At 39.3% G+C, this 27915-nt stretch overlaps 1 protein-coding gene across 1 annotated transcript; it reads right to left on the bottom strand.

The window, feature by feature from the left end:
- Nucleotides 1–1266: 1266 nt before the first annotated feature.
- On the bottom strand, nt 1267–27495 carry FK (Ergosterol biosynthesis ERG4/ERG24 family). Its single transcript, XM_088969489.1, has 13 exons — nt 27192–27495; nt 26981–27098; nt 26721–26791; nt 25610–25666; nt 15526–15617; nt 14739–14786; nt 13711–13831; nt 13542–13588; nt 10151–10232; nt 8848–8924; nt 8640–8759; nt 1748–1822; nt 1267–1658 (listed from the first exon to the last, which is right to left on the bottom strand). The coding sequence occupies exons 1-13, from the start codon at nt 27237–27239 to the stop codon at nt 1505–1507; spliced, it is 1110 nt and encodes a 369-aa protein (XP_088825615.1). The 5' UTR covers nt 27240–27495; the 3' UTR covers nt 1267–1504.
- Nucleotides 27496–27915: the final 420 nt, after the last annotated feature.

Raw genomic sequence — 27915 nt, 5'->3', positions numbered from 1 at the left:
GGCGTCCTTTAGCCCTGGCCAGGGCTGCAAGCCTGTTAACAGGCCAATCTGCAGGTTCAGAATGGGGCTCATAGTTTAGTTCAAAAATTCGAGCCAATAACCAATTGACCATCTATGTTGTTTATAATAAATGCGTCAGCTTGGCTTGCTGTTTGACAAAGTACGCTACTAAGCTTATAATAAAGTTTCTGAAAGCATTTGCAAGTTCAGATGAGGTGGCAATGCATCATAAGACCTTTGCCACATGGCAAAACTGGTTATTTTCTTCACCCTTAAATATTTGTAAAGGTTTAGGAAAAAAAACAAAGATTTTTTTTACAGGGGATTGATCTTATGTGGACAAGAAGCTATGCGTGTAACCAATACAAACTGACCCCTGATCAGTGTAAGGCATCCACATGGTAGCATTAAAACAATTATATACAAAATATTGCATCCTATAACCTATATTATGGGTAGGAAAAAATATTTTATCACCAACAGGATATGGAATGGAACTATTACAGTCCAATGTGTTTAATTGTGGCAATTTTTCGTATAGGCCTGGTCAGAGTTTAAGTTTAAAAGGAGGAAAAAGAATCCATGAAATTGCAAATTGCCTGTGTTCTGAGCAATAATAGTCACAACAAATGAGTACCAAAGAAAAATAATAGTCACAACAAACTACCGAATTGAGATGTAATCAAAAGGAAAAAACATCCAGTAAATTATTCCTAATTTGAGAATAGATATGGTACTGAACAGAATGAAATGGCGGAACAGGGTTCATGTAGCCAACCCCATACAGTTGGCCGGTTGGGACAAGGCTTAGGCTTAGATGGTGATGATTATGATAGAAGAATCAAATCAAAGGGTAAAAAATGGAAATATATGTAGATCCTGGTCCTGGTATCTAAGCCAATGCAAATATGCACCGAGGCCTGTGCTCTCTAGCTCAGCAATCAGAATGCCTGTTTTAAAGAGATCGGATCTGCTCCTCACAAAGCGCGCCTCACCCACCTCAGCACATTTCAGCCGTGCATCTGGAACATCTTCCCATGAATTAAAAATTTACAAATACGAGATATTCAAGGTGCACGGCTAATACGTGCTGTGAGGTCAGTGTGAGGCGCACCTTGTGAGGAAAAGATCCGAACTCGTTTTAAATTGTTTAGATGCCAAGGACCACGCCAGAAGAGATTATCCTAGGGACAGGCCTAGCTTCATTCCAAAAAATTTGGGAAAATGCAGAAAATCTGGAGCATGTAACAAATAACAACTCAGCTATAAAGGTAAAAATCCCCTGGGCATTTTCATCTAGTGCAACTTAGGAAGAAAGTATGACACTAACATAAAAATGAAAGCAAAAGGTCCTAGGATACATTTAATGTACAAACAAGAACTACAGCGTTCTTCCTAAAATTACAATCCTCTCTTGCAGAAAAGATCGGTCAATGCCAAAAAAATTCCTTGTCACTAAGCGGATATGGATTATTGCTTACAAATTTAGATATTTTGACTGTTTTTAGTAAACATATGGTAGTATCCTCCACGGAACAAGTTTGCAGTATTCTGTCCAAACGTCTTTGTACTTCTGGGCACATCGAGCTTCATCTCTTCTCTCTCTCCATATCAGCAGAATAAGAAGGTATATAGGGTAAAAATACGGAATTGGAGAGCTGCAAAGATGAATGAGACCAAAGGTAATGAATGCCTTAACATGTAGTAAATGAAGTAATGAACTGAAATTACCAAGTAGTCAAATTACCTGGCTCCACAAGGTAAACTAAAGGATAGTGCCAATAGCAAGTCCCCCAAGTAATTACAGTGTCTGGCTATTCCCCTGAAACAAAGGACAAGAATTTGAAAAACTTGGACGAAACATGGAGTACAAAGTATGTGAGATGGTGTAAACTGGAGCAACTTCTGATAATAGTGTCTACTGATAATTGGAACTAGGTAAACCATCCTAGAATATGTACTTTTTTTTTTTTTATCAATACTAGAATATGTAATTGTTGGAAAATGAGAACCAACTCTCAGACTTGTAAACAACAAATTACTGCTGACCAAGGACAATATTAGGACATATTAAAAGGGTTTTTAGATGTTTTTTTTAATCAATAACAATGAACTTTTATTTAATAAAGATTGAGATAATCAGAATTACAGAGGGAGCTAAACAATCTTAACTCCCAACTACCCAAGGTACATCCTGATCATGAGGCAATTACAATTACAATTACAAAACAGCCCAGAACATAGTATTTCTGTTTACCCCATGTCTAGCTAGACCATCTGCCAATGCATTTGCACTTCTCTTTATCCATGTACAATGTATTTCCATGTCCTTGGTGAGCCACTTGAACTTCCTCTTTTCATTGCTGTATTTCCAAAGCATAGAACTGTCATCTGTTAGCCAATTCACCACAATTTCAGAATCACCTTCTATAACCAACTTTTTAATATTCAGAATATTCAATTCCTTGGCCCTTTGTATCCCCTTCAAGAGCTCCTAGGATCTCAGCCCTCAAAGAATCTCCTACCCCAATCAGACCAGAGTACATGGCCAACAAATTTCCTGTTTCATCCCTTATTACACCCCCTATTCCGGAAGGCCCTGGATTGCCTATGCTGCTACCATCGAAATTCAGTTTGGTAAACCCATGAGGTGGAGGTGTCCAGCAAAAGTTTAAGTTCTTCCTACTTGAGCCTGATTCTGCAATCTCCTTCCAGCTCCTTATCTTCTCATCAACTGAGAACACTTTAAACAATTCCAATGTTCTCAACCAATGTATCGTCCTAATGTGGATAGTCTCTAGGATTTCATCCATACTTCTCTCCTTATCTGAGAATATCCTTGAGTTTCTCTCCTCCCAAACTGTCCAACATATCGCAGCCCTACCACATCTCCACATGATCTTGGCCCTTTTGGTTGGCTAGTTGGGCATGGAAGTAAGTAAGTTTTGCACATTCAAAGGAGGAGTCCACCTGCACCCAAACAAAGAAGTAAACCATTCCCAAATAACTTTAATAAAATGACAGGAAATTAGCAGATGGTATCCAAATTCACCATCGGATTTACAAACAACACACCAGTAAGGAGACAAACAATTGTTGGGTCTTTTCTTTGGAGTAGATCACATGTATTAACTCTTTCCAAAAAGGCTTTCCAACAGAAACTCCCAACCTTTGGAGGTATAGGTCGACACCATACATCTTTAACAGGGAAAGACGATCCAACCGGAGGAGAGGGTAACAGTGCTTTAAAGAAAGAGGCACAAGTGTAGGAACCTGAGGGAGTGAGTGTCCATATTCTGCCATCTGACTTTGATGGCTCAATGAAGACCCCATCAAGAATGGAAAGTAAGGCTAAAGTACAGGCTAACTCTGTGTCCCTGACATCTCTTCTCAAACTCAAATTCCATCCAAACCCAAAAGGTGAATTAGAAGGAACAAGAAAAGAGGAGATTGGTTCATTTATAAGAGTGGAGATAGCAAAAAGGCTTGGAAATTGATATTTCAATGAGGAATCCCCAACCCAGACATGTTCCCAAAACTTGATGAGGTTACCTGAGTGCAAATCATACCTGATCCACGGAGAGAACAAGGGCAAGATGGCTTGAATAGCTTTCCAAGGAGAAGCTCTTGTGGTCCTAGCTAGAATCCCAGTATCCCATCCATAGTCTGCCAACCCATGTATACTATACTTCCCACTATCTTAACCCACAATCTGTCTTTCTCCAATGAGAATCTCCACAACCATTTCCCTAGTAATGCTAGGTTCCTAGTTCTAATGATCCTTCACCTTTTTACCCCTACATACCATCTCCCACCTAACCCTATGATCCTTCTTCTCCTCCCCCAGCTCCCAAAGAAAATCTCTCATTAGTTTTTCCAGTCTACTAGCCACTGTAGCTGGAAGCTTTTCCCTAGTAATGCTAGGTTCCTAGTTCTAATGATCCTTCACCTTTTTACCCCTACATACCATCTCCCACCTAACCCTATGATCCTTCTTCTCCTCCCCCAGCTCCCAAAGAAAATCTCTCATTAGTTTTTCCAGTCTACTAGCCACCGTAGCTGGAAGCTTAAAGACTGACAAAAAATAAACAGGGAGGTTAGCTAGAGTGACCTTATTAAGGTGATTCTCCCTCCAAGACACAAATAATTTTTCTTCCAATTGGCAAGTCTCTTTTCAAACCTCTCCACAACAGGGGCCCAAAATCACCTTTCTGAGGATTATCCCACAAGGGTAAACCAAGGTAATTTAAGGGCCAATTAGAAACTACACATCCCAACATGTCTGCATACTCACCAATCTCCCCTTCCCCCAGATTGACTCCAACTATACAACTTTTCTCAAAGTTCACCCTAAGGTTTGACATCTGCTCAAAAAGTTGTATAGTGAGCTTCAAGTTTCTAATCCAATTGATATCCCCTCCTTCACAAAACAGAATTGTATCGTCTGCAAATTGTAGGTGTGTAAGCGGTATACTATCTCTTCCAACTCTCCATCCTCTTATTAACCCCCTGGAATCTGCTTTGGATATTAGTCCCCCCAACACTTCTGCTACCAATGTAAACAAAAAAGGGGATAAAGGGTCTCCTTGTCTAATCCCCCTCAAAGCTAGGAAATAGTCCACCACTGTCCCATTCACCAGAATAGAATACTGACAATCCTTAATGCAACCCATAACCCATTTGCACCAAATATCTCCAAACCCAAAGTTAATCATCACTTCCAATAGGAATGACCAATCAACTAAGTCATACGCCTTTTCCAGATCTAATTTACAGACCACACCTCTTCTCCTGAATCTCTTATAGTCCTCTAAACTCTCATTTGCTACAAATAGCTGATCTGTTATTTGCCTCCCCTTCATAAAATCTCCTTGATTGCTAGCTATGATAGTTGGAAGCACCTTTATGATTCTATGGGACAGCACCTTAGTGATGATCTTATAAAGGCTATTTACTAGACTGATCGGTCTGTAATCCTTTGGATGATTTGCATCACTTTTCTTGGGAACCAAAGCAATGAGGGTGGAATTTAACCCAGGGTTGATTACTCCTCTAGATTAAAAGGGTTTCTAGATTGGATGGTTGAGATTATGCAATCATCATGACATTTGGCATAATAGGATTAAAGCATTCACTAAACCCCATAAAAAAGTGGGTCCATAGACGGCCATAGATCTGATTAAGGAAATGTTGGGGACTTTAAGTCCGTTGTCAAATAATGGAAGGGACACTTGCTTTTTCTGTTGGAGCATTTGGATGGAAGGAAGCAGAATATTAGAGGAAAATAAGCTAATGTGCTTTCTTTTTCTTTCCCCATTCTCTTTTCCTGGCATTATTCTGCCTCCATTGAACAGTTTTTGGTTTTATATTATGATTCTGTCTGCAGGCAAGCCTCTATAGAGTATAGATATTTCCCTTGTTTCACCTCTAATGGATGCTTCTATGAATTGTGTATTTGGGATGCTTGCTGCAACCCCTTCCAGTGAAGGCTTTATGAAACTAAACTTTGATGGGAGCAGTCAGGGACTCGGGGCAACCCGGGCCTTTCTAGAATTGGAGGGACCATAAGAGACAAGGATGGGAATCTGAGAGCACTCTACTCAAGACCAATGGGGAATGGAGACTCCTTAAGGGATGAACTGTATGCAGTCCTACAAGGTATACAGATTGCAAGAGAGATAGGTCTGGAGAATTTGGTGATAGAAGGGGAGTCCAAGGTAGTGGTGGGTTGGCTTAGAGATCCAGACTCAATGATATGGTGTTATAGAAATGAAATGAAGAAATTCAAATGGGTAGCACAACATATGAATTTGACTATATAATGGGTGGGAAGGGAGGACAATGCATTTGCTGACTATCTAGCCAAGCAAGGAGTAACTAGGGATCCGTTTTATTGGGCCCATTTGTAATTTTTGTGCTGTTTCTTTTAAAGAGTGAGGCTCGCACCTCGCCTTGGGATGCTTGTAACAGATATTTATCTTTTTGATGATAATGATTTCTTAATGAACTTTTACCTATCAAAAAAAAGCAAGAAAGAGAAAAGAAAGCATAGCATGCAACTTGGGTCAGGCTCCAACCAAGATTCAGATTTTAGCCTGGGTTGGATTTTCTTTTTTGATAGTAAAGGAAAATTTTCCTTGAAATAATAAGAACATCCTAATAACCAATTCCCAATTAAATAAAACCTCCCAAACCCCCAACAGAGAGAATAAACAAACTACCCAAAAATAAACAGAGACACCCCTCTTCTTACATTACAACAAGAGCACATAATCACCCCAATAACCATTAAAACCGCATCAACAACATACCCTGGGTTCAAACAAGACACCCTATAAACATTTTTTTTTCACAATAAACTCCTAGTGAATTTGATAAAATTCAGCACCTTCTTATCTCAATAGCTCCCAAAACAGCTCCAGAAACAGATCTCCCTTCCCTATCTAATAATACCTTTCCCTCTACAACAAATCAATAAAAAACAAGAGATTGTCCTTGTGTTACATGCAGTACTGTGGGGAATTTGGGAGGAAAGAAACAGGCATGTATTTGACAACAAAATCAGATCTCTTGAAGAACTAATCTGAGATATCTCCTTTCAATGTAATTTCTGGACTGCTAATTCCGAGCTGTTCCAAGGACTCTCTTTCAATGACCTCAACAGAAATACCCAAATGATCTTGTTTCTTCCATTCTACCCTCAACCAATCCAGAGACTACAGATACCTCATAACGAAGGAGGGATGACTTTAAACTTTGACGGAAGTACTGCAGGCAATCCTGGTGTAGCTGGGATATGGGGTATTTTGAGGGATGATCTGGGTAATATCTGTTGGGTTTTCAGTGGCCCAATTGGTTATGCCGACTCAACAAAGGCTGAAGTTATGGCTGTCTTACTGGAATCAGAATAATAAAAAGATTGGGCATTCAGAACTTATCCATTGTAGGAGACTCTGCTAATACTATCAAATGGCTGAAGGACAAGAAGGGGGGCCCTTGGAGGTTGAGTCATTATCTGGCTGAGGCTAGAGACTCATTGGAAAATATAAACGCAAACTTGCTGTGTATACCGAGGGAGTTGAATCATATTGCAGATGGTTTAGCTAAAATAGGAGCAAGACTAAAAAATCTGTATAGCAATAGGCTTCCCCCCTTGTAATTTTTCTTTTTAGCTGTTTGGGTTTTCTTGTGCAGTACATCTGCTCATGTACTTCATGCTGCTTTAATGAAATCTGGTTAACCTTTTATCAAAAAAAAAAAAAAGATTCATGTAACGAACCGCATATAGTTGGGACAAGGTTTAGATGATGATAATGATGGATGAAAGGCATTACAAGTTCAATTACTAAAAACTAATTTGAGCTTGTAATTTTTGCATACACTATTCATAACATTTGGAGCTCCTCTATGACTTTGTTTGGAATGCATGGTCAAGAGATGATTCTTGAGGCAGTGGATTTCAAGGAGATATGCCTTTGATAAAAAAACCTTACGGAACTTTTTTTATCAGTAACTGATCAAAGAGAATATTATTAATGAAGAATTAAGAAGTACAAATAGTAACAGTTGCTTGTCTGAGGACAGCCAGAAACTCCTTAACTTACAAATCTTCCCTAAAAATATAGTCATCTACCTCCTTGATTAGCAACCTTATGTAACACTATGCTGCATGAATATTGTAGTAATTGTGGAAAGAACAGAGTACAAGGAGTTTTGATGGTCAAGTTTCCTTCCCCACGCTCTCAAGGACAAGGAACTCCCTTTACTTATTTTCTGGGTCTCAGAGCTTAAGAACTTAAGGGGGTAAGGCTTAATGATCTGCTAAGATATGGTACCATCATTATTCAAATATACCTTTTGCAACATCAGGTGAGGCAGATTATGGATTATCTGTTCAACCAAGAGATCAAATTGAATGCCAAAGGTAGCCCTCACAGCAACCACAGCTCAAAGTAAGGAGGGTGTTTACATATCAAGATGGTTCCATTATTTGGGTTTCTTGGAACTTAGTTGATGACCCTAATGAAGATGGTGCTACCATTGGGCTTGAGGATCACCAAGGAGGACTTTGGACCTTTGCTAGTCAACAGGGGACTCAAGAAACACTATCAAATGGGAGGGAGAGGGGGAGATAGTGTTAGTAGAGAGGGATTGTGCAGTAGCAGTTCCATGCCATTGCAAAAGCCTCTTCGGGTTTTTTGTTGTTTGTACTTTCTTCTCATATACTTGTATGATAAATTACAAACTCAGTTAAATATAAATGCAACCTAAGTGAAGTTGGGTTGGTATGTATTTAAATCAGGCTAGAAATGAGTGCTTACCCCCCACACCCACCACATGGGATAAAAAATCATTTTCCCATCAATTATCAATATTTCTATCTGATGTTTCAAAACCCAGGCCAATATAGATTGTTTCACCACTGACCCAGGAACTGAAGCCTTTCCTAGGTTGTTTTCAATTCCCCATGTTATGATTCCTGTAAGTTGACATAAAACATTAAAACCTAGATAATTGACAATATGATGCATCCTCATTTGTCAGTCATATTAAAACAGTAACGTTTGAATAATTGAAATAATCAAGAAAAACAGACTTCTCTTTCCAGGAAAGGAGAACATAGCAGATAGAAACCTTACCAGTAACCAGAGGCAAGCAGCTTTCCCCCAATAACTTTTGGTGGTGCACCCCATATAGGTGCCTTAGGATTCTTTTTAAAAATATGCTTTTGCTTGTTAGCTCCTCTAAAGACCCGATACCTGTGTTTGTGGCCAAACTCTATGTCAGGAGTTGTCTTAATACAAGTACTGAGGTAATTCTGTGGTTGTGATGATATGATGGATTTACCCAATCAGAAATACCAAGCAATTTGCAACAACAGCAGCTTTTGTCAGCTCCACTTTGTTGCTCAATAGCCACCAACCCTATACAGATGACAAAAAGTTATCAACCATATGAAGAATTTAATAAAAAGGATAAAGCTGCATTATGAATATAGACCGAGTTATCAGCTTTGTACCTCTGAATAAAAAAAGGTAAGTTCTAAAAGTTTTTATAAACCAAAAAACAGTCACAAGGGTTTTTACTTTTTATTATGTCATTTTTATTCAAAACCATTGGTCTTCATAATTTTTTTCCTCTGGTTTCTTGCAAATCTTTATTGTGTTTTCTCAAGGGTTTTACCTTTTTCTATTTACTGTTTTCCCATTTGGCTTCATTTGGGAAGGGTGTAAATACAAATATGTTCAGTGCAAATACAAATTTTGTCATTTGCATGAAGTATGCATATTTGTATTTGCACTCTTCCCAAACAGAGCATTTGTAACCCATTATAGACTTCGTAGTCTGTACTACAAGTTTCTGAAGATCTAACACCAATGTTACAACTTACAACCCAACTCTAGTGCACATGCATCCCCTACAAGTTGATAAAATTTTACTAAAATCTTTTTGAATGGGGTAAAATTTTATTAAATTTTTCAATTTGGAAATAATGTAGATTCTATCTCTACGGTAAAAGTCAGAATACTAGATCCAGAAGAAAAGTGTCATATGTTCCAGATTGGGTTGGACCCAAGAAAAGCATAACTATTGCTGATAAGACTGAAAAGATTGGCAAAGAACTGTATTGATAAAAATAAATAAAAAAATAAAAAGTGAAGGAAATGGGGAGGCTTATACACAAAGAAATTCTGTGATGTTGTATTTGAAATAGAACACTGAGAAATACTAGTCAGGCTAATAAATTCTGGAAGACAATTCCAGGATTATGTTAATCTGGGAGGTTTAAAATGTGTTTGGAGTGGCAGGCAATTAATGAGAAACTATGAAAGGCCCTAAGAGAACAAAACCTCTAACTAAGAGCACTCTGCCCTATTTGAAACTGGCTAGCTTATTCATTCCTGGAATTTGAGTTTTACGCAGTTAGAGCAGATATTATATTCTCAATTTTCACTAAAATGTCTTGGCACCATTCTTGTAAGATGAGATAACATAAGATGTTTGAACTTGATGTAGCAATTATAAGAATGGTGCCAAGACCTCATCAGTTAGAGAAAAACAACCCGTAGGTCTTAAAAGCATAATAATAATAGTAACCCAATTCTTAAAGGACAAGCATCTGAATCCATTTCAGTTCATTGTCACATGCCTGGATACTGAAAGTGAAGGGGATCCATACTAAATCTCCAAAAACCAACATGAATCCCAACCTCTCTGCAATGATGTCCCATCTATCAAACATAATCACCCACCAAACAGGTCAGCATTGAAAATGAAACTGATATATAGATAAAAGAATCAACAACTAGAAAATGTTGGAAGAGTCGTACACTGACTGCCATGGATGAAAATATGATTGAGGTTTATTAAGAAATAATAGCTTTTATCAGAAATTAGAAGCACAAACCCACAACTACAGAGCAGAAAACAAAAAACACATACACAGACTGCCATGGATGAAAATATGGTTGAGGTTTATTAAGAAATAAGTTTTTATCAGAAATTAGCAGCACGACCCACAATTAAAAGAGCAGAAAACAAGCAACACATACACAAGTTGGTCAAATGGACAAGGAGATCAGCTAATGGTTTAGCTGACACGTTGGCTAAACAAGGGACTGCGAGGGAGAGAATGTTCTGGGCAGTTTTGTAAGAAAGATTACCGGGGGCTCAACACCTACTTAGGGGTTGACAGATGACTTAAATCTGGAAAGTTATTCTTAGGTTATATTAATGAAGTTACCGTTTCCAATCAAAAAAAAAAGAAAAAGAAAAACAAGTTGGTCAAATGTGGTTTAACTTACAAAGTTTTGATAAAAAAAAAAAAAAAAAAAAAAAAAAAACTATGCCTTATACTATGTTAATCTAATAATAGATTACAAATCAAATCACAACCACACCCGAAAGAAGTCATTCAAGAGGAACATTGGTATTTGTGTTCATCAGGCTTTCCAACGACGATGCAGCCAATTACACCCACCACTTTAGGCTATTTATTCTGTTGAGCCATGTCAATTTAATTAAGGATCAATTGAAAGATTATATTTTGAGGAAAGGGGTGATCCAAGAGACATTTGTTAAGCCTACAAGAAAGCTTGTACTTGTACATGATATGAACTTTTTAATCAGAAATAACAGATTTTTTTTCTTTTTTGATAGGCAAGGTGTAATTTATTTCTATTTGACAAATGAATATGTGCAGTACATGTATGCAATGCAATCGAAACTCAGAGGCACATTCATAATTTAAGGCATGTCCGCATGTGTAATGATTCAAAAGAAAAACCTGGGACTCCCTGAAATCCTCATGAATTGACAACCATGAGTAGAGTGTGCAAAATGCCAATCTGTTTCTTTAGAAATACCTCGATTGGAGAGTATTTCCATTAGAAAATTCTCTCTTTTTTTCTCCCCATATTACCCAAATGACAGCAATGGAATTATGTTCCAAAAAGGCCTTGCCTCCTTTACTTAGCCTTGTCCCAACTATATGGGATCGACTACATGAATCCTGTTTCGCCATACCGTTCTGTTCAGTGATATATCCATTGTTAAATTAGGTACCCTTAAATCATCTCTTAGTTTTCTTCTTCTTCTTCTTCTTTTTTTTTTTTTGCGTGATAGTTTCATTTCTTACTTCATCAAGTTAGCAAACCTAGGTATCCATCTCTGGCAATGCAAGGCACTACTGTCCAAACTCTAGTGAGACTATTAGCCGTCAAATAAGCTGACCCGAATCTATCCTTATGAGATCTTTACTTTGGAAATCAAGGCTCTTTCCTCCCTAATGTGAGCCTTGGATTTTAGAGGTCATCCAAACCATCACGCATTCACCAGATAGCAATCTAAAAATCAACCAACTCAACTTGCTGAAATCCTAGGGAATTCAATAGGGCAAAATCCCATTAAAAGCCCAAATAAACTAGAAGTATATTTTTTTGGTAATAGATACAAAATATATATATATATATATATATATATATATATATTAAAATGATAAATGTATATTATCATTAGCATGGTTCCTATAAACTCCCACTCTCAGGGGTTCAGGTTCCCTAGAGAGAAACTTTCGCTACTAAGCTTAAAAGTTCCTTTAAGAGGAGGAATCTGAAAACAATGGGCTGACTGTGAACCAAGGAACTCACAGAAAACTTTCCACTCTCTAACCTCAGAATCCACAACTACACATTAGAAATGGTTATCAAGTCAATAAGAGCTTCTTCCAATAGGGAAACAATGGAGAAAGTGATGAGAGAAAGTAGACTGAGGTAGTATAGTCACATGCATAGAAAGCCATCTACAGCCCATTTGAAGAAGTGATCTGTTACAAGTTGAAGGTGCTAGAAGCCTAGAAGAGCCAATGGCAGACCGTAAAGGACTTGGGTGGAAGTAGTAAGAAATGATTTAAGTGCCCATCATCTGACGATGAATATGACACCGAATAGAATCGAATGGCAAAACAGGATTCATGTATCCATATAGTTGGGAGTTGGGACAAGCTAATAATATCAGTAGAGGGGTATAGTTACATACCAAAGATGCACAAAATGATCCTAAACAGTGGTAGCATAAAGGTTCCTATCTTAATATTTCATAGGATGTACATGCAAGTGTACACAATTCATGTCTTTTGTCTTTCCTGTTTCTTTTCTTTGATAATTAACAGTAGCATTAAATTGTCTGCCTTAATTCAGTGGAGCATATCACAAGTTCGACTGAAGAAACATGGGGGCATTAACATTGGGATCTTTGAAGGAAGAACATGAGAGACCCATTAGGATCAACAGATCAGACCTCACAGTCAATACCATCAAGATTTTTCTTATCAATAACAGTAACTTTTATTAACATAGATTAAAGAAGGATACAGTATAAGGGAGGGGTAAAAACACTTAACCCTCCCTAACAATAAGGATCATATTACAATACAGCCCAGAAAATATTTGCTCTTCCCACCCCTTGTTTGGCCAAAAAATCTGCCAGAGAATTGGCACACCTTTTGGCCCACTGAACGTCAATATCATCAAGATCAAGAATGACATCTTCAAGTAGGTAGAGGGAGGAAATGACATCAATATTTTAATGATCCCCAAGACCTCTTACCAAAACCCCAAGATTTACTAAAAAGAAGGGAGGTGGATACACATGGGGTTGTGTGGTTCTAAAGCGAGAGATAGAATAGATTCTAGGGAAATATGAGTCTAAGTAATATCTCCCACAAAAGATCTACCCAAGCCCCAAACTAGTGCTTAAGATGAAACTGCACGCTGCTTTACAAAAACAAGAAATGGATTTATTTGGAGGTTACTATATGATGGTCATCTTCCTATACCCGCAATATCGCATTCAAATTCTAATTGTGCAACCAGTAAAAGTAAGACAAAAAAGCAAAGCACAAGGGTTCTAGTGCCCTGGGGCCAAGGTGCAAGGTGAGCAACTCAAATTTAAGTAAATTGAGAAGGCATTCTAAATGAATGGAGGCTGAAAACACTAGAACTAGATTACATTGCTAGATGGGAAACAGAAAATGAACTTACGTTGAGGTCATGTACTCCTCATAAAAAAAGTAATCCAGAATGTACAACTGCAAGCAAAGAATAAAAGAGGCAGTTCATTAAGTGCAGGAAACTTTTTTTGTAGATAAATTAAGTGCATCTAACATTTTTGCATAAACTAAACAATTTATTGTGAGTGCATTCAAATTACCATACAGAATAGCTGATAAAGGATCATAGATGTGCTCAAACTGCCACTTTGAATGCTTTTAGCTAGAACTGAAAGATTGATTAGCAGCCATCCCATCATTCCAGCTCTAACAAAGAAAAATCTGCAATAAAAGCAACAAAACAAGTTGTAAGAATAGCTGTTCCTTTCAGAAGATGACTCCTTTAATTGTTTTCTATGGCCATATGTAGCTTTCAAGGATAGCATGTTACAATGAGCTATTAGCATAGGTAAGACCATCCACAATGAGCTATTAGACTAGCTAAATATGGCTACCATGAATTTACAAAATAAGGTTGATAGTGATTGTGAATATGTTAACCAGATAGAGAAGCAGAGACAAGCATGATGAAAAGCTCATCAAAACAACTGGTTGCAATGTCAATAACCTCACAGCGAGTGACATTTAGATCCACAATTCATGATATAATGACAGTTCAAAAATGTTACTAAAAAGCATTTCAAACACCAAATTGTCAACAGCAGGAAAGCAATCAAAAGGATTAACATTTTGCAAATGAAACCATTCTTTAACAGAATAGGAACGCCACAGCAATTGTGAAGATAAATATTTCAGAAATATACAATGCAGGTCCTATCTGACAAAGATAGAACTTGACACCAATCTTCTCAATGGATAGCATACAAAATAATGTTTAGGCCATTGACCAATGTTGGTCCCGCCTATCTGAGGTCTTGGAAGGGGCAACTTGATTCTGAATACGGACTCTTCAGCACTCTAGCACAAAGTGGCCACTTGTAGACTCAAAATTGCATCCCACATTTATCAGCGTGAGATTTTACCAATATATCAAGCAATGGACCCAACAAAATAATGGCACAAGTTTAAAAAATATTAAAAATTATACAAGTTACTGTGAACCTTTTTACTGGATAAAAAAGTAACAGGCAGTGCTTCATGGTTAACAGCATTGAACAGGTGGTAAAGATTCTAACAAAATTGAATGTAGAAGGAAAACGACCAAAAAGTTGAATGCTGGATCACATACTTGAGATCAATTCCCATAAACTGAGGATTCAGCTGTATTCCAAACCACCTACCAGATGACACAGCAATTACAATAGTCAAGACAAAGTAGCAAAGAGTAATATAGTGTAGCTTGTACCTAAAGATGTAACCATGGAACAATTATCACCAAGGAAATTTAGTAGAGGCACCAGTAAACTTCTTTATACAGATGTGCAAACCAGAGAGGAAGAAAAGTAAAAATAACAGAGTTGTGGGGCCAGGATGGGAGGTTCCAGTAATGTGCTATTAATTTATTAATTGATAAAGCCTCCAGTTGTTCATGCAATGACAAGTAGCAAGTGTGTTGTACATCTTCTCATGTACCACCTCTTTTTCTAATGAAATTCTGTTACTTTTTCTCAAAAAAACTATGAGAGGTCTTATTAACCTCATACAACTCAATAGAAGCATAATTTAGTCATGGGAAAAAAAGGAATTTAAAGATTTTTAAACATCATATCAGCACTTCCTGTCAACCCAACAAATGGAAGAAGGGTGCACTCACTGTTTTCTTTGAAACATAAAGGGAGGTTTTAGCAGAGGTCGAAGTACAAGGGAGGTTTGTGTACTTATCCGAAACCAAAGGGAAGGTTTAAGTTACACTCTATAACTGTATATAACTACAAAGTACTAGAAATTCATTCAGAATGTTTGATACCATATGCCTGTACAATTTCGGCTTTCCATTTTAACAAAAAGTTCCTACAAGTTGCCTGAATCTTGAAACATAGGGCATTTATTGAAACAGAAGGCCTTCTTATATGTACCAATCGTGAATTATATTTCCAGTGATATGTGGCTTTAAAGAGGAACCTTGATCATGAGAATTGCGACCAGCAACATAAAGTGCCAAAGTCACCTGACAAAGGAAAGAAAAATCAGAAGAATAGGAAATATTAAAGGCTATGAAATATCATTAAGTGTTGAGAGTATCTGCATGATCCAAAACTGCAATCACTAATTAAAATACTGGGATTAAGACACATTTTTAGTACATGTTGAATAGTAGAATGTTGAGACACAAATAAAGGGAATACAAGTGTACAAGAAAAGGCCATGTCAGCCTTTAAGTAATGTAACTGACAGCCAACCACTAGAACAAACTAAATAACAAACTGGATAAGTGGAGAGGCTGATATAACAGAATTGTAACAGAAGTGTATAAATAAGGCCACCTCTCTCTCTCTCTCTCTCTCTCTCTCTCTCTCTCTCTCTCTCTCTCTCTCTCTCTCTCTCATTCAGGAGGCAGGCTTCCTCGAAAAAGTCCCTGAGTTAGGCAGTTCCTAACAAGTTGGTATCAGAGCCAAGATGCCAAGCACAAGGTCGTCTGCGATGGAGAACAGGGTCGACAACATGGAAGGAGAAATGCACAGATTATCGGCTGACGTCAAAGAAATCAAAGAAAGCTTCGCATCCTTGCTTGAACGACTGGAACAGACATCACCAGCACTGAATTGGGAAGGGCAGGAAGAACGCAGTGACACCAGTCATCGAAGCGGATCAAGAACGGCAAGAATCGAGTTTCCCGTCTTCGCAGGGGGAGATCCCACATCCTGGCTTCTGCGAATAGAAAGATACTTCGATTACCATGATACGCAGGGACCTAACCGTGTTCCATTAGCTTCCGCACACCTAGAAGGAGAGGCGATCGTCTGGTACCAGTGGTACCGGCGACGGCACCCAAGAGCCACATGGGTGGACTTCACCATTGCCTTAACCATGAGATTTGGAGTCTCAGCCTTTAAAAACTATGATGAAAGCCTCGCTAAGCTACGACAGACCGGCTCCGTCCAAGATTATCAGATGACGTTCGAAAGGTTAGCTGTGCGCATGCAAGGGTGGCCAGAAAACGCACTTGTCGGCAGTTTTGTTGGTGGACTCAAGGAAGAATTGCAGCTGGAGGTGAAAGCCATGCAGCCCACCACCGCTCTTGACGCAGCAGCCTTAGCTCGACTCCATGAAGACAAACTGAATCAGGCAAGAAGGATTAATCGACCTTTGGGAGCTGCGGTCATACCAGGTATACCGAATTCAGAACCAGGTATCTTGGGTAAACCGGAGTCCAAACCAGGGGTAGGAATCACAGGCAAGGACGCCAACTCTGGTTCAGGCCCCGGCTCAGCCAAGAGGTTAGCCTGGGCTGAGATGCAAGCCCGACGAGAAAAGGGCCTTTGTTATGCATGTGGAGACAAATTCGAACCGGGCCATCGTTGTAAGATCCCGCAAGTTTTCTTCCTTCAACCCGAAACCGAAAACGTCGAGCAATCAACAGACATTGAAGAGCCAGTGAACAACCAAGAATGGGGGCAATGGACAAAGGAATACCCAGAAGTATCCTTGCAAGCCTTGACCGGCCTTGGTTCCTCTCAAACTATGAGAGTAACCAGACTGGTACAAGGGTGCCATGTGTCGGTTCTGATAGACAGTGGAAGCACTCTCAATTTCATTACGCAAACATTGGCCAGACAACTAGGGATTCCGGTCCAACCATGTACAGCATTCCGGATGCACGTAGCTAATGGGAGCAACCTAGTGTGCAACAGTACGTGCATAGGATTAAAGATGAAGATACAAGGACACGAGTTCGAGGTAGATCTACATCCCGTGGAAATCAGTGGAGCAGATGTAGTTCTCAGAGTCCAATGGTTAAGGCAACTAGGGCCGGTGATATGTGACTGGGCCCGTCTCACCATGGATTTTCAAGTGGGCAGCTCACAAGTGCATATTCAAGGACAGTTGTCCAAGGGCCCAGGACCCATTAGTCTTGCCACCCTAAGAAAACTGGCAGCAGACCCAGCCCAAATCATTTCAATGCAGATAGACTCCCACGGGAACGGCCCAATTCTAGCCCAAGGAAGTAACTCCAGCAGATCCGAAGAAGCCAGCATACAACTACAGCAACTACTTCAGAAGTTTTCAGTGATCTTCCAAGAGCCTAAGGAACTACCACCAAAACGTGCCCATGATCATTGCATTCCATTGCTACCCGGAACGGCACCCACAAATGTAAAGCCCTATCGTTACCCCTATTTTCAAAAACTAGAGATTGAGAGACAAGTGCAAGATATGCTTGATAGAAAAATTATACAACCCAACCAAAGCCCATTCTCCTCGCCAGTATTACTTGTGAAAAAGAAGGATGGGACATGGCGGTTTTGTATAGACTATAGGGCCCTGAACAACATTACTGTGAAGGATCGATTTCCCATACCGGTAATCGATGAACTCGGCAGGGCCACCATATTCTCTAAACTAGACCTGAGATCGGGACATCATCAAATTCAGGTCCATGAGGGTGACATCCACAAGACTGCCTTTCGTACACACGAGGGGCATTATGAGTTTTTGGCCATGCCATTTGAGTTGACCAATGCGCCAGCTACATTCCAAGCACTTATGAATGACATATTTCGACCCCATTTGCACAAATTTATACTCGTTTTTTTTATGATATACCTGTATATAGCGCTACATGGGACGACACCTAGTACATCTACAAATCACTTTGGAACTACTAAGGACTCATAAACTCTTTGCAAAGGAGTCAAAGTGCGCATTTGGACAGACGCAAGTACACTACTTAGGGCACGTAGTCGAAAATGGCATTGTAGTAGCAGACCCGGAAAAGATCTCAAGCATGATAAATTGGCCCCGACCTCAAAATGTTAAGGAGTTACGGGGCTTCTTAGGTCTAACAAGGTACAACTGGCGATTCATTAGAGGATATGGACTGATTGCTGCCCCCTTGACAAGTTTACTTAAGAAGAATGGTTTCTGCTGGACTAGGGAGGCCCAACAGGCCTTCGAGACGCTCAAAACAACTATCTCGTTCCCACTGACGCTCGCACTTCCAGACTTCTCAAAGGACTTCATCATTGAATCTGATGCGTCAAGCCAAGGAGTAGGTGCGGTCCTCATGCAAGAAGAAAGGCCACTAGCATTTTTCAGCAAAGCAATGACAGCACAGAAATGGGCCAAGTCAGCATACGAACGCGAACTGATAGCAATTGTTCTCGCAATTCAGAGGTGGCAGCCCTACCTTCTAGGGAGGAGGTTCATCATACAAACTGACCACCATAGCCTGAAATTTCTATTGGAGAAGTCCATACTATCCCCGGAACAGTAGCGATGGATAGCCAAATTACTCGACTACGATTATGTCATTAAATACAAGGCAGGGCACACTAACAAGGTGGCGGATGCACTGTCACGCCAACCACAACTATTTCCACTACTTCTCACGGGCCCAACATGCTCCATCATGAGTCAATTAAGGGAAGAAGCTGAAAAACACCCACAACTAAACAAGCTGCGTTCACAAGTCCATGAGGACCCTACTAGCCACCCAGGGTACATAGTGAAGAATAACTTGTTGTTGCATAAACGCCGAATGGTGATACCACAGGATTCAGCCCATATTCAGCAGCTTCTGGAAGTGTTCCACTCATCACCAGTAGGAGGACACTCAGGGATTTTGCGCACTTACAAGAGACTAGCCACCCAATTCCACTAGAAAGGTATGCGGAATTCGGTCCAAAAATTCATAGCCAAATGCATCATTTGCCAAAAAAATAAGGCTGATACCCAGTCTCCAGCAGGACTGCTACAACCACTCCCAATTCCAACACAAGCGTGGGCAGATATATCCATGGACTTCATAACGGGGCTTCCCCTTTCCTGTGGCAAGTTCGTCAGTCTCGTAGTGGTTGATAGATTCACCAAATACTGCCATTTTCTCCCTCTTTCCCACCCATTTACAGCTTCAATGGTGGCTGAGATTTTTACTAAGGAGGTGGCACGACTGCATGGTACCCCTAACTCTATTGTCTCAGACCGCGATCCAATTTTTATGATTCGTTTCTGGGCAGAACTTTTTCGACTACAGGGAGTGAAACTCTTCAAATCTACCAGCTACCATCCTCAAACAGATGGGCAAACTGAGTTGGTCAACCGGAGTTTGGAAACCTATCTAAGGTGTTATGCAGGGGATAGGCCACGTCAGTGGCTTCATTGGGCAGAATGGTGGTACAATACCACGTATCACAATGTAGCGGGAATGACTCCCTTCCGAGCTCTATATGGACGGGACCCACCTCCCCTACTCCCATATGAGAAAGGGTCTACAGCAGTAGCAGTAGTGGAAGACCAACTCCTCCAGCGAAAACAGAAAGCATAGGTCGGTCCAGCACCAGATTGGGAAGCAAGTCTTAAACTACAACCATACAAGCAAGTTTCAATAACAGGCCACAGGTGGAACAAACTAAGCTCAAGGTACTTCGGCCCATTTCGGATTGTGGAATGCATTGGGTCTGTGGCATACAAGCTTGACCTTCCAGCAACATCAAAATTGCACCCTGTATTCCATGTATCTCTATTAAAGAAATGGCCAAAAACAGGAGCAATAACAAAAACCACCCTCCCATCACTCTCGGAAGATGGCCAAGTTCAAACTGAGCCCACCCAGATAGCAGATTTCAGGTGGATACGCAAAGGGAATCACATCGAACCAAAGGCATTGGTGGTATGGTCAGGTCTCCCACTTGAGGATGCAACTTGGAAACCTTACTTGGAGTTACAAAATAGATTTCCACATCTTGACCTTGAGGGCAAGGTCGCTTTCAAGGGAGGATGGACTGTTGAGACACAAATAAAGGGAATACAAGTGTACAAGAAAAGGCCACGTCAACCTTTAAGTAATGTAACTAACAGCCAACCACTAGAACAAACTAAATAACAAATTGGACAAGTGGAGAGGCTGATAATAACAGAATTGTAACAGAAGTGTATAAATAAGGAAAGGAAGCCAGAAGAGGAATTATAGATTTTGGGAATACAATCTCTCTCTCTCTCTCTCTCGTTCAGGAGGCAGGCTTCCTCGAAAAAGTCCCTGAGTTAGGCAGTTCCTAACATAGAAATATAAAGTTTTTTGGGCTGAACAAGAAAAGTTGAGAACTTAATTAAAAACAAGTAGAAGAAATCATTATATATTTATTGCACAAAATGTGATGTGGCAATGACATTACAAATGCTGCCAACCAGAGAGCCAGGTATTTGCTATACTATATGATGTTTCAACCCATGAAATGACATTATAAGGATAGATGCATAAGCAAAGCATATTCTTTAATGCTAGGTAAAAAATTGTAATAAACATGACATTTTCAGTTGAGACTTTTAGAAATTTCCCTCTACATAGATTATTGACAGGGATAATCTAAACCTAGGAAGACTCTTAATCTAAACCTAGGAAGACTCTTTGTCCTTCATTAATTTTAAAGTGAGAAGCAAAACAAAAAAAGAAAAAAAGAAATTTTAGAAGATGATTGTGATGGGGGTTGACCAATAAAGTGAAGTTTTGCCTGCACTTTTTAAAATAATCCCCACCAAAAGAGAAAACAAATTAATTAGAGAGAACTGAGACAGAGTTCAAGAAATTTATTTCTGTTCCAGATTTCAGAGGATGCCATTATGTTTTTGGATAGAGTTGACTCACAAGCTCAGGAAGCAGATCTTAAGGAGAGCTCTTTCATTAATTTTTCCTAAATTGATGTATGAACAGGACTCTCATTACTGCAGAAGTTCAGAAAAAATGGTCAGCCTAATTTAGAGGCCTTGGTTTTAATTGATCTGAAGGGGAGAATATTTTCCATTGAGAATTGAAGATTGCCAAATTAACCATCAAAAATTTTGCTTGTTGAAACATCATGTAACTATGTAAGAGTATTGTGAAGAAAGTGTTGACCATTTACATTTTTTTTTTTTTGAGAAAAGGTTAAACGGATTTCATTAGAAAAACAACAGGGAGTACATGAGCAGATGTACTACACAGAGGAAAAAGAACTTAAACAGCAGAAAAGCAAAATTACAAGGGGGAAGCCTGTTGCTATATAAATTTTCTAAACTTGCTCCAATTTTAGTTAATCCATCTGCAATATGATTCAACTCCCTCAGTATCCACAGCAGATTACATTTAAATTTTCCAAGGAATCTCTTGCCTCCACCAGGTAATGACTCAACCTCCAAGGACCCCCTTCCTTTTCTTTCAGCCATTTGATAGTGTTAGCAGAATCTCCAACAATGGATAGTTTCTGAATGCCTAATCTTTTTATTATTCTGATTCCAGTGAGCGCTGCCATCACTTACTACTTCAGCCTTGTTGAGTCTGTATTACCTATTGAGCCACTGAAAACCCAACAGATATTTCCCTGCTCATCCCTCAAAATACCACCTATCCCAGCTTTACCCAGATTGCCTGCAGCACTTCCATCGAAATTTAGAATCATCCCTTCTTCAATATGCGATAGCTGTAGTCTCTAAGTTGGTTGAGGGTGGGTTGGGAGAAACAATATCGTTTGGATACTTCTGTTGAGATCATTGAGGGAAAGTCCATGAAACATCTCAGAATTAACAGTCCAAAAATTGCAATAAAATGAAATATCTGAAATTAATTCTTCAAGAGATCTTATTCTGTTGTCAAATATGCGCCTGTTTCTTTCCTCCCAAATTCCCCACATTACTGCATGTAACACAATTTGCCAATACACTTTACATCTTCTGCTCAAACCTGAACCTTGCCACTGATTGAGGAACTCCTGAATATGCCTTGGAGAGACCCAACTGTATCCAGTCAGGTTTAGGAAGTGTCACCATATCTTTTGAGAAAAGTTGCAATGAATGAGTAGATGATCTGCTGATTCCCCTTTACAAATTTTCATCAAAATTAATATAAAGATTCTTCTAAACTCTTCTTGACATGACAGTTATTTGTTGGTCAAGTGGACTACCTAGTGTGGAAGCCTATGATGCCTAGTTATGGACACTGATACAAACTCTAACTTCCTTTTAATTTGTTTGCCAAGTGGACTAATTAGTGTGCAAGGCTATGATGCATGATGTCTAGATATGGACAGTGACACAAACTCCCATACAACTTCCTTTTAAAAAAACAAAGTATCGTACTGCGCTCAAAATGCGTATATGACAAAAATTACATCAAAGCCCCTTTACACCCAGGAACTGTATTATGAGGATATACAATCATCCCATCTTACAAGTTACAACAGATATTCCTGTTACAAAACAGACTTTGAGAGGAAAAAAAAAAAGGGGTTGTAATCTAGGTCACTAAATGCCTGTTTGGGAAGGCTTCCAGGTCGTGGCTTCTGGTGTTCTGAGCTGGGCCCCACCAGAAACTACAGAAGCTGTATTTGATGAAAATCCAGAAAGCCAATATTGTCGTTCCAAACATGCGAAAAGCAACTGTAAGTCTGTAATATGATCATATGAAGCTATTCCATGTAGCTTATCCAGAACACAAGTGCTCAACCACCATGACTTAGTTAACGCAACTCGCCCCAAATGCAGAAGCTATCCTAAACAGGGCCTAAAATTCATGTACTAAAAACCACGAAGACAGGATACCCTTTACCTTCCTTGCTAGCATGTCCTCAGAGCTTTTTTTTTTTTTTGATACAGCAGGAAGATTACAGAGCAAACAAAACAAGAAACAAAGATAACTAAAGACTAAAACTAAACCTAACACCACCTTGGGGTGGATCTGCCAGCTGTGTCAAGAAAAATGATGAAGTTGAAGCTCCAGGGCAACGGGGGCTCCAGAGGGGAATCACTCTCCATTCCTCTGGTTGCCAACCAATCACCTGCTGCATTTCCCTCACGATGAGTGTGTGAGTAGGAGATCTGACCATGTAACTTCTGCGCTATTAACTTGCACTCCTCCACTAGCCTTACGCATCTCCACGGGATCTTTGAACGATTTAGTAGGATGTTGACGACTAAGAGAGAGTCACCTTCTATGGTAACAGGGGAGTTTTGGACCTGGAGGGCTAGTTTGTGGGCTTCAAAAGCAGCCCACATTTCTGCAACCACTACTGGGCATGGCCTACCTTTCCACACTTTAGGGTCACGATTTGACCATCTGAGTTTCTCATGATGCATCCAAAAGAGCAGGTTCCATCTGCTGCTTTGACTGAGGCATCAAAGTCCTCAGAGCTGTTTTTATGCTCAAAATTTCATGCATCTCTTTCGTCTCACAAGGTCCAAAAAACTGCTAAAAGAATTTTATATTCCAAACTACTTTGCCCTTCTTAGTCCATAAAGATCCCCACCACCACCAAAGCAATCTCACAGATTTTAGAAAACAAACCTCTACCTTAAACACACCAAGGGATCTTTACCACAGATTTCTGACTCCTTGGTAGTGCAGGAACAAGTGATTGACCAATTCTAGATGCAATGAACATAGTACACAGGTTTCTCTATCCACCCCCATATCTCTCCTATTTGTAGAGTTCATAAGAGCTGATCTCTTGTTTGGGAGTATCTTTTTATTATGTATCCCATGTACTACTGTATCATTGTACATTGTTCTGTTTGTTCTTTTATTCTTTCTTGTACTTGAGAAGGGCAAAATAGTCCTTTCTCATCTTTTGTATCTCATTATTATATAATACAACTTGCTTGGGTGTGTGAGACATTAGACACACCCTTCAAACCTGTTTTCTCTTCTCTTGTACGAACCCTAGCTATCCTATCTATCACTAATAAGGTTATCTTTTGTTAAACACTTCTCCAGCATTGCAGTCCATTACACAAAAAGCTACCTTCCTTAAAACTAGGGAAGGTACCAAAATTGCTGTTTGATCCAAATTATTGATGAAAGACCTCACAGAAAAGGTATCATACTACCATTTCTATCTATCCCAAGCCCATACTCGTCTGTCCTACTCTGTTAGCTGAAGTTTTACATGCTGGATGTGTAAAAGTCCTGCCAATGACTGCATTTCCCAATCGTTCAAGTACCTTGTGAATAGTCGACTCCACTCCACCTCCTTCTTCTGCAGGGTGATACAATCAGCTAGCATTGTTTATTTATGTAGAGTTACAAACAGTAAGGGGAAAAGCTCCATAAGTGGATGATCACCCAGCCAGGGATCTTTCCAAAAGCCGACTCCATGCCCGTTTCATATTTGATACCTAACTCCTCCATGGTATTGCTGATATGATCTTTTTATCCCTCTACACAGCCACATCCATATGCAGAATTGCCTCTCCTGGGTCCTATTCCCTGTTTCTTGTGCCATACTTGGTTAAAATGATTTGCTTCCATAAGCTTCCAGTCTCCTTGCTAAATCTCCAAAACCATTTTCTGAGAAGTGCTAAGTTAAACTTCTGCAATGAGAAGTTCCCTATCTTTCATCCTTACCAATAAAAATTCCCCCATCTTCTTTTCCAACTGTGGATATAAAGATGGCTATCCCATTAAGCTATTAAGGCCCTATCAGTGAAGGAAATTTACTAAGAGACTAATATCACTGGTAAAAGGGTTAAATTTGGTTTCACTAAAGGATGGCATGAGCTAATATGGATGGAGACCACCTATCTGTAATAGGATTAGTATTCTGGACCTTGGACTCTTAGACCTAATTAGGGAAGCCAAGGGTTTGGACTCTAGGATGAACAGCTCATTCAGATGGTGTCAATATCAGACAATGACTGGATAGTGGGTTAGCTAGAGAAGGGGTGGGGAGTTACCGAATTTGTATGGGAACCCCTGGACATGGGATACAGCAATAGAGGCAAAAATCTCAATGGTTTCTTCAAATATATCAGAAAAATCTGAGAAATTATGCTTATTCTGAACCATGCAACAAAAAGCAAGTAGCAGCAATCTCCAGAAAATTCTTTCCTTACCATTAAAGGCATCAACATGGCTATCATGACAAATAGTTCATTAGCCAAGAATTGATGCAGTGGTAAATATTGAAGTTGAACTATTTCAATGTTATATAGCAATGACATCCTTATACTATTGAAGTATAAAAATGAACTTACAAGGAAGCTGAATCCAAGAGTAGCAGAAAGTAACTCAAGTCCTCTGTCTGCAATCACCTGTATTCATTATTAAGATATAATTTTTTTGATAAATAAAATTCATTGTTAAGATATGATTCAAACTCAACTTATAATAACTGGAATAAATTTGAAGTACTGCATTCGTTATTTGAATGCTAGAGTAATGAAAACCCAAAATTCAAGTGAGCAGTAGAAAATACACCATAGCATACAAACTAAACTGCAACTGTGATAGAAATGATTACTAAACAGCCAATACTGCTGTAAATATCCAAATACAAGTCAAAAAGGAGATTTGAAAAAGTTGACTACTTACTACAACATTTCCTAACACTACTGCAAATTGATATAAGAAAAGAATTATGCATCCATTTGACCTCCTTCAAATCTCAACCAGATGAAAAACTGAAGTTGTAGAGGGATCAGTTCTGTACATTCTGTAATTTATACGTAATAACAGATACCAAAATTCTATATATGAAAATAACAAAATAATAGACAAGAAAAGGGGGATTTTGATATCTTCCTTGCTGATCGAAAGGGGGGGGGGGGGGGGTGCGGGTGGTATCAGACACCAAAATACTATATATAACAGATACCAAAATAACAGACAGGAAAAAGGGGTTCTGATATCTTCGTTGCTGATCAAAAGGGGGTTGGAGGTGGGGGTAGTACCCAACTAACAAAAAGGAAAAAATAAACATTACAGTAGAATCTCAATTCCAATATCCAGGAAAGAGATGGTAAACTACAATGTCTAATATCCCTGACTAGGATAAAGAACCTCAAAGGTCTATTCCCTACTCAAAATAGTCACCAGAACAACTATTTCCACCTTTTTCAATGCAACATTACAAATCAGCATACAGTCCCCTTTTTTATATTTTTTTTGGTAAAGCGGAACACCATCATTTTCCTTAGGGAAAAAAAATGTAACAAGAAATAAATCTGAAGTATGGGCAGGCAATATACATTATTCTAAATCTATGACAAACAAATTTAACAGATAAATAAAGACTTCTGACCGGTGGTCTGTTTTGGCCGTATCACAAACTAAGGACAATTATGATGTGAGAGAGAAAAAGATTACCGTCGGCGACACCAATTTCATTTGCACCCCGACTTCTAAGGTTGCAACCAAAAGAATAAGTAAAGCCAAGCCTGCAGAAGAGAATAACACTAAAATACTCATAGTACAAACCCAACTCTCTGCAAAAATCATAGAATTCGAACAGGAATAGGAAAAATATTTTGAAAAGAAACTTCTATTAATTCAATCAAAAAAAGAAGCTTATATCAAATTATAAAGATAGTTCAGACGACAAAGGAGAGGAGACTGAAAGAACATACCATTGCATCGATAATGAAGTCTAGTGCCATCTGATAGGATGGCGCCGGGAACGATCTTCCCAGGTATAAGAGATCCAGCAAAACCCAAGCAAACGAAGAATGAGAGAAGTAGAACAACCTAGTGACAAAAACACAAGCATGAACATATGAAAGCAGATTCACAAAAAAAAGGACAGATTTCGTGATGCCATTAGTACTGAGTTTTACTTACAGAGCTCCATGTAGGGATTAATGGGTGGAGAAGAGATTCCAAATCCATTTCTCCTTCTCCCTCTGCTAAACCCACGCTGTCTCCAGCTTTCTAATTACTGCTTAAAGAGTTCATTTGAATCGGATCACATGTTATGTTGGATCTTTTGCTTATTCGATTTGATAATGCTATAAGAAATTGAGAGCAGAGTTCAGCCCGAGCCCGGGTCCACCAGGACCACCACGGCCCCGGCTTGGGCGGAGTCAGTGCTGCGAACGGTACCCAATTTGTCTGAACTCCAAATCGAATATGATTCGATTAAGGGAATCGGATTTCGACCCGTTTATATTTTAGATCAAATATAAATTCACCATAATCCAAATATTCAATTTAATAATATTACTAGCGGAGGGGCCTGCGTTGCAGATCAAGCTCGATATCCATTTGAATTAGAAACTTGAGTTCGGTTCGAGTCATAAGCTTAAAAGTCCGAGCTTGATTATTAGGTCTTTCAAGCATTGAGGTGTTGAGTTGAGGTCTCCCTCAATTGCTAAGGTGCCAAATCGAGATCTCCCTCAGTTGCTGAAGTGTCGATTTAAGGTTTCCCTAGCAGGCGAAGTGTCGAGCTAAGGTCTTCCTTAGTTGACAAGGTGCCAAGCCGATGTCTCCCTCAGTGATCGATTTAAATTAGATACTTGAGCTTGAGATCAAAAGTTTGAGCTCGGCTCAGCTTGAACTTGACTAC

This window comes from Nelumbo lutea, chromosome 2, assembly GCF_056320005.1.
Source record: "Nelumbo lutea isolate HS-2025 chromosome 2, American lotus-T2T, whole genome shotgun sequence".
NCBI lineage: Eukaryota > Viridiplantae > Streptophyta > Magnoliopsida > Proteales > Nelumbonaceae > Nelumbo > Nelumbo lutea.
The sequence above is the reverse complement of the archived record's forward strand: the minus strand, read 5'-3'. Positions and strand labels throughout refer to the sequence as shown.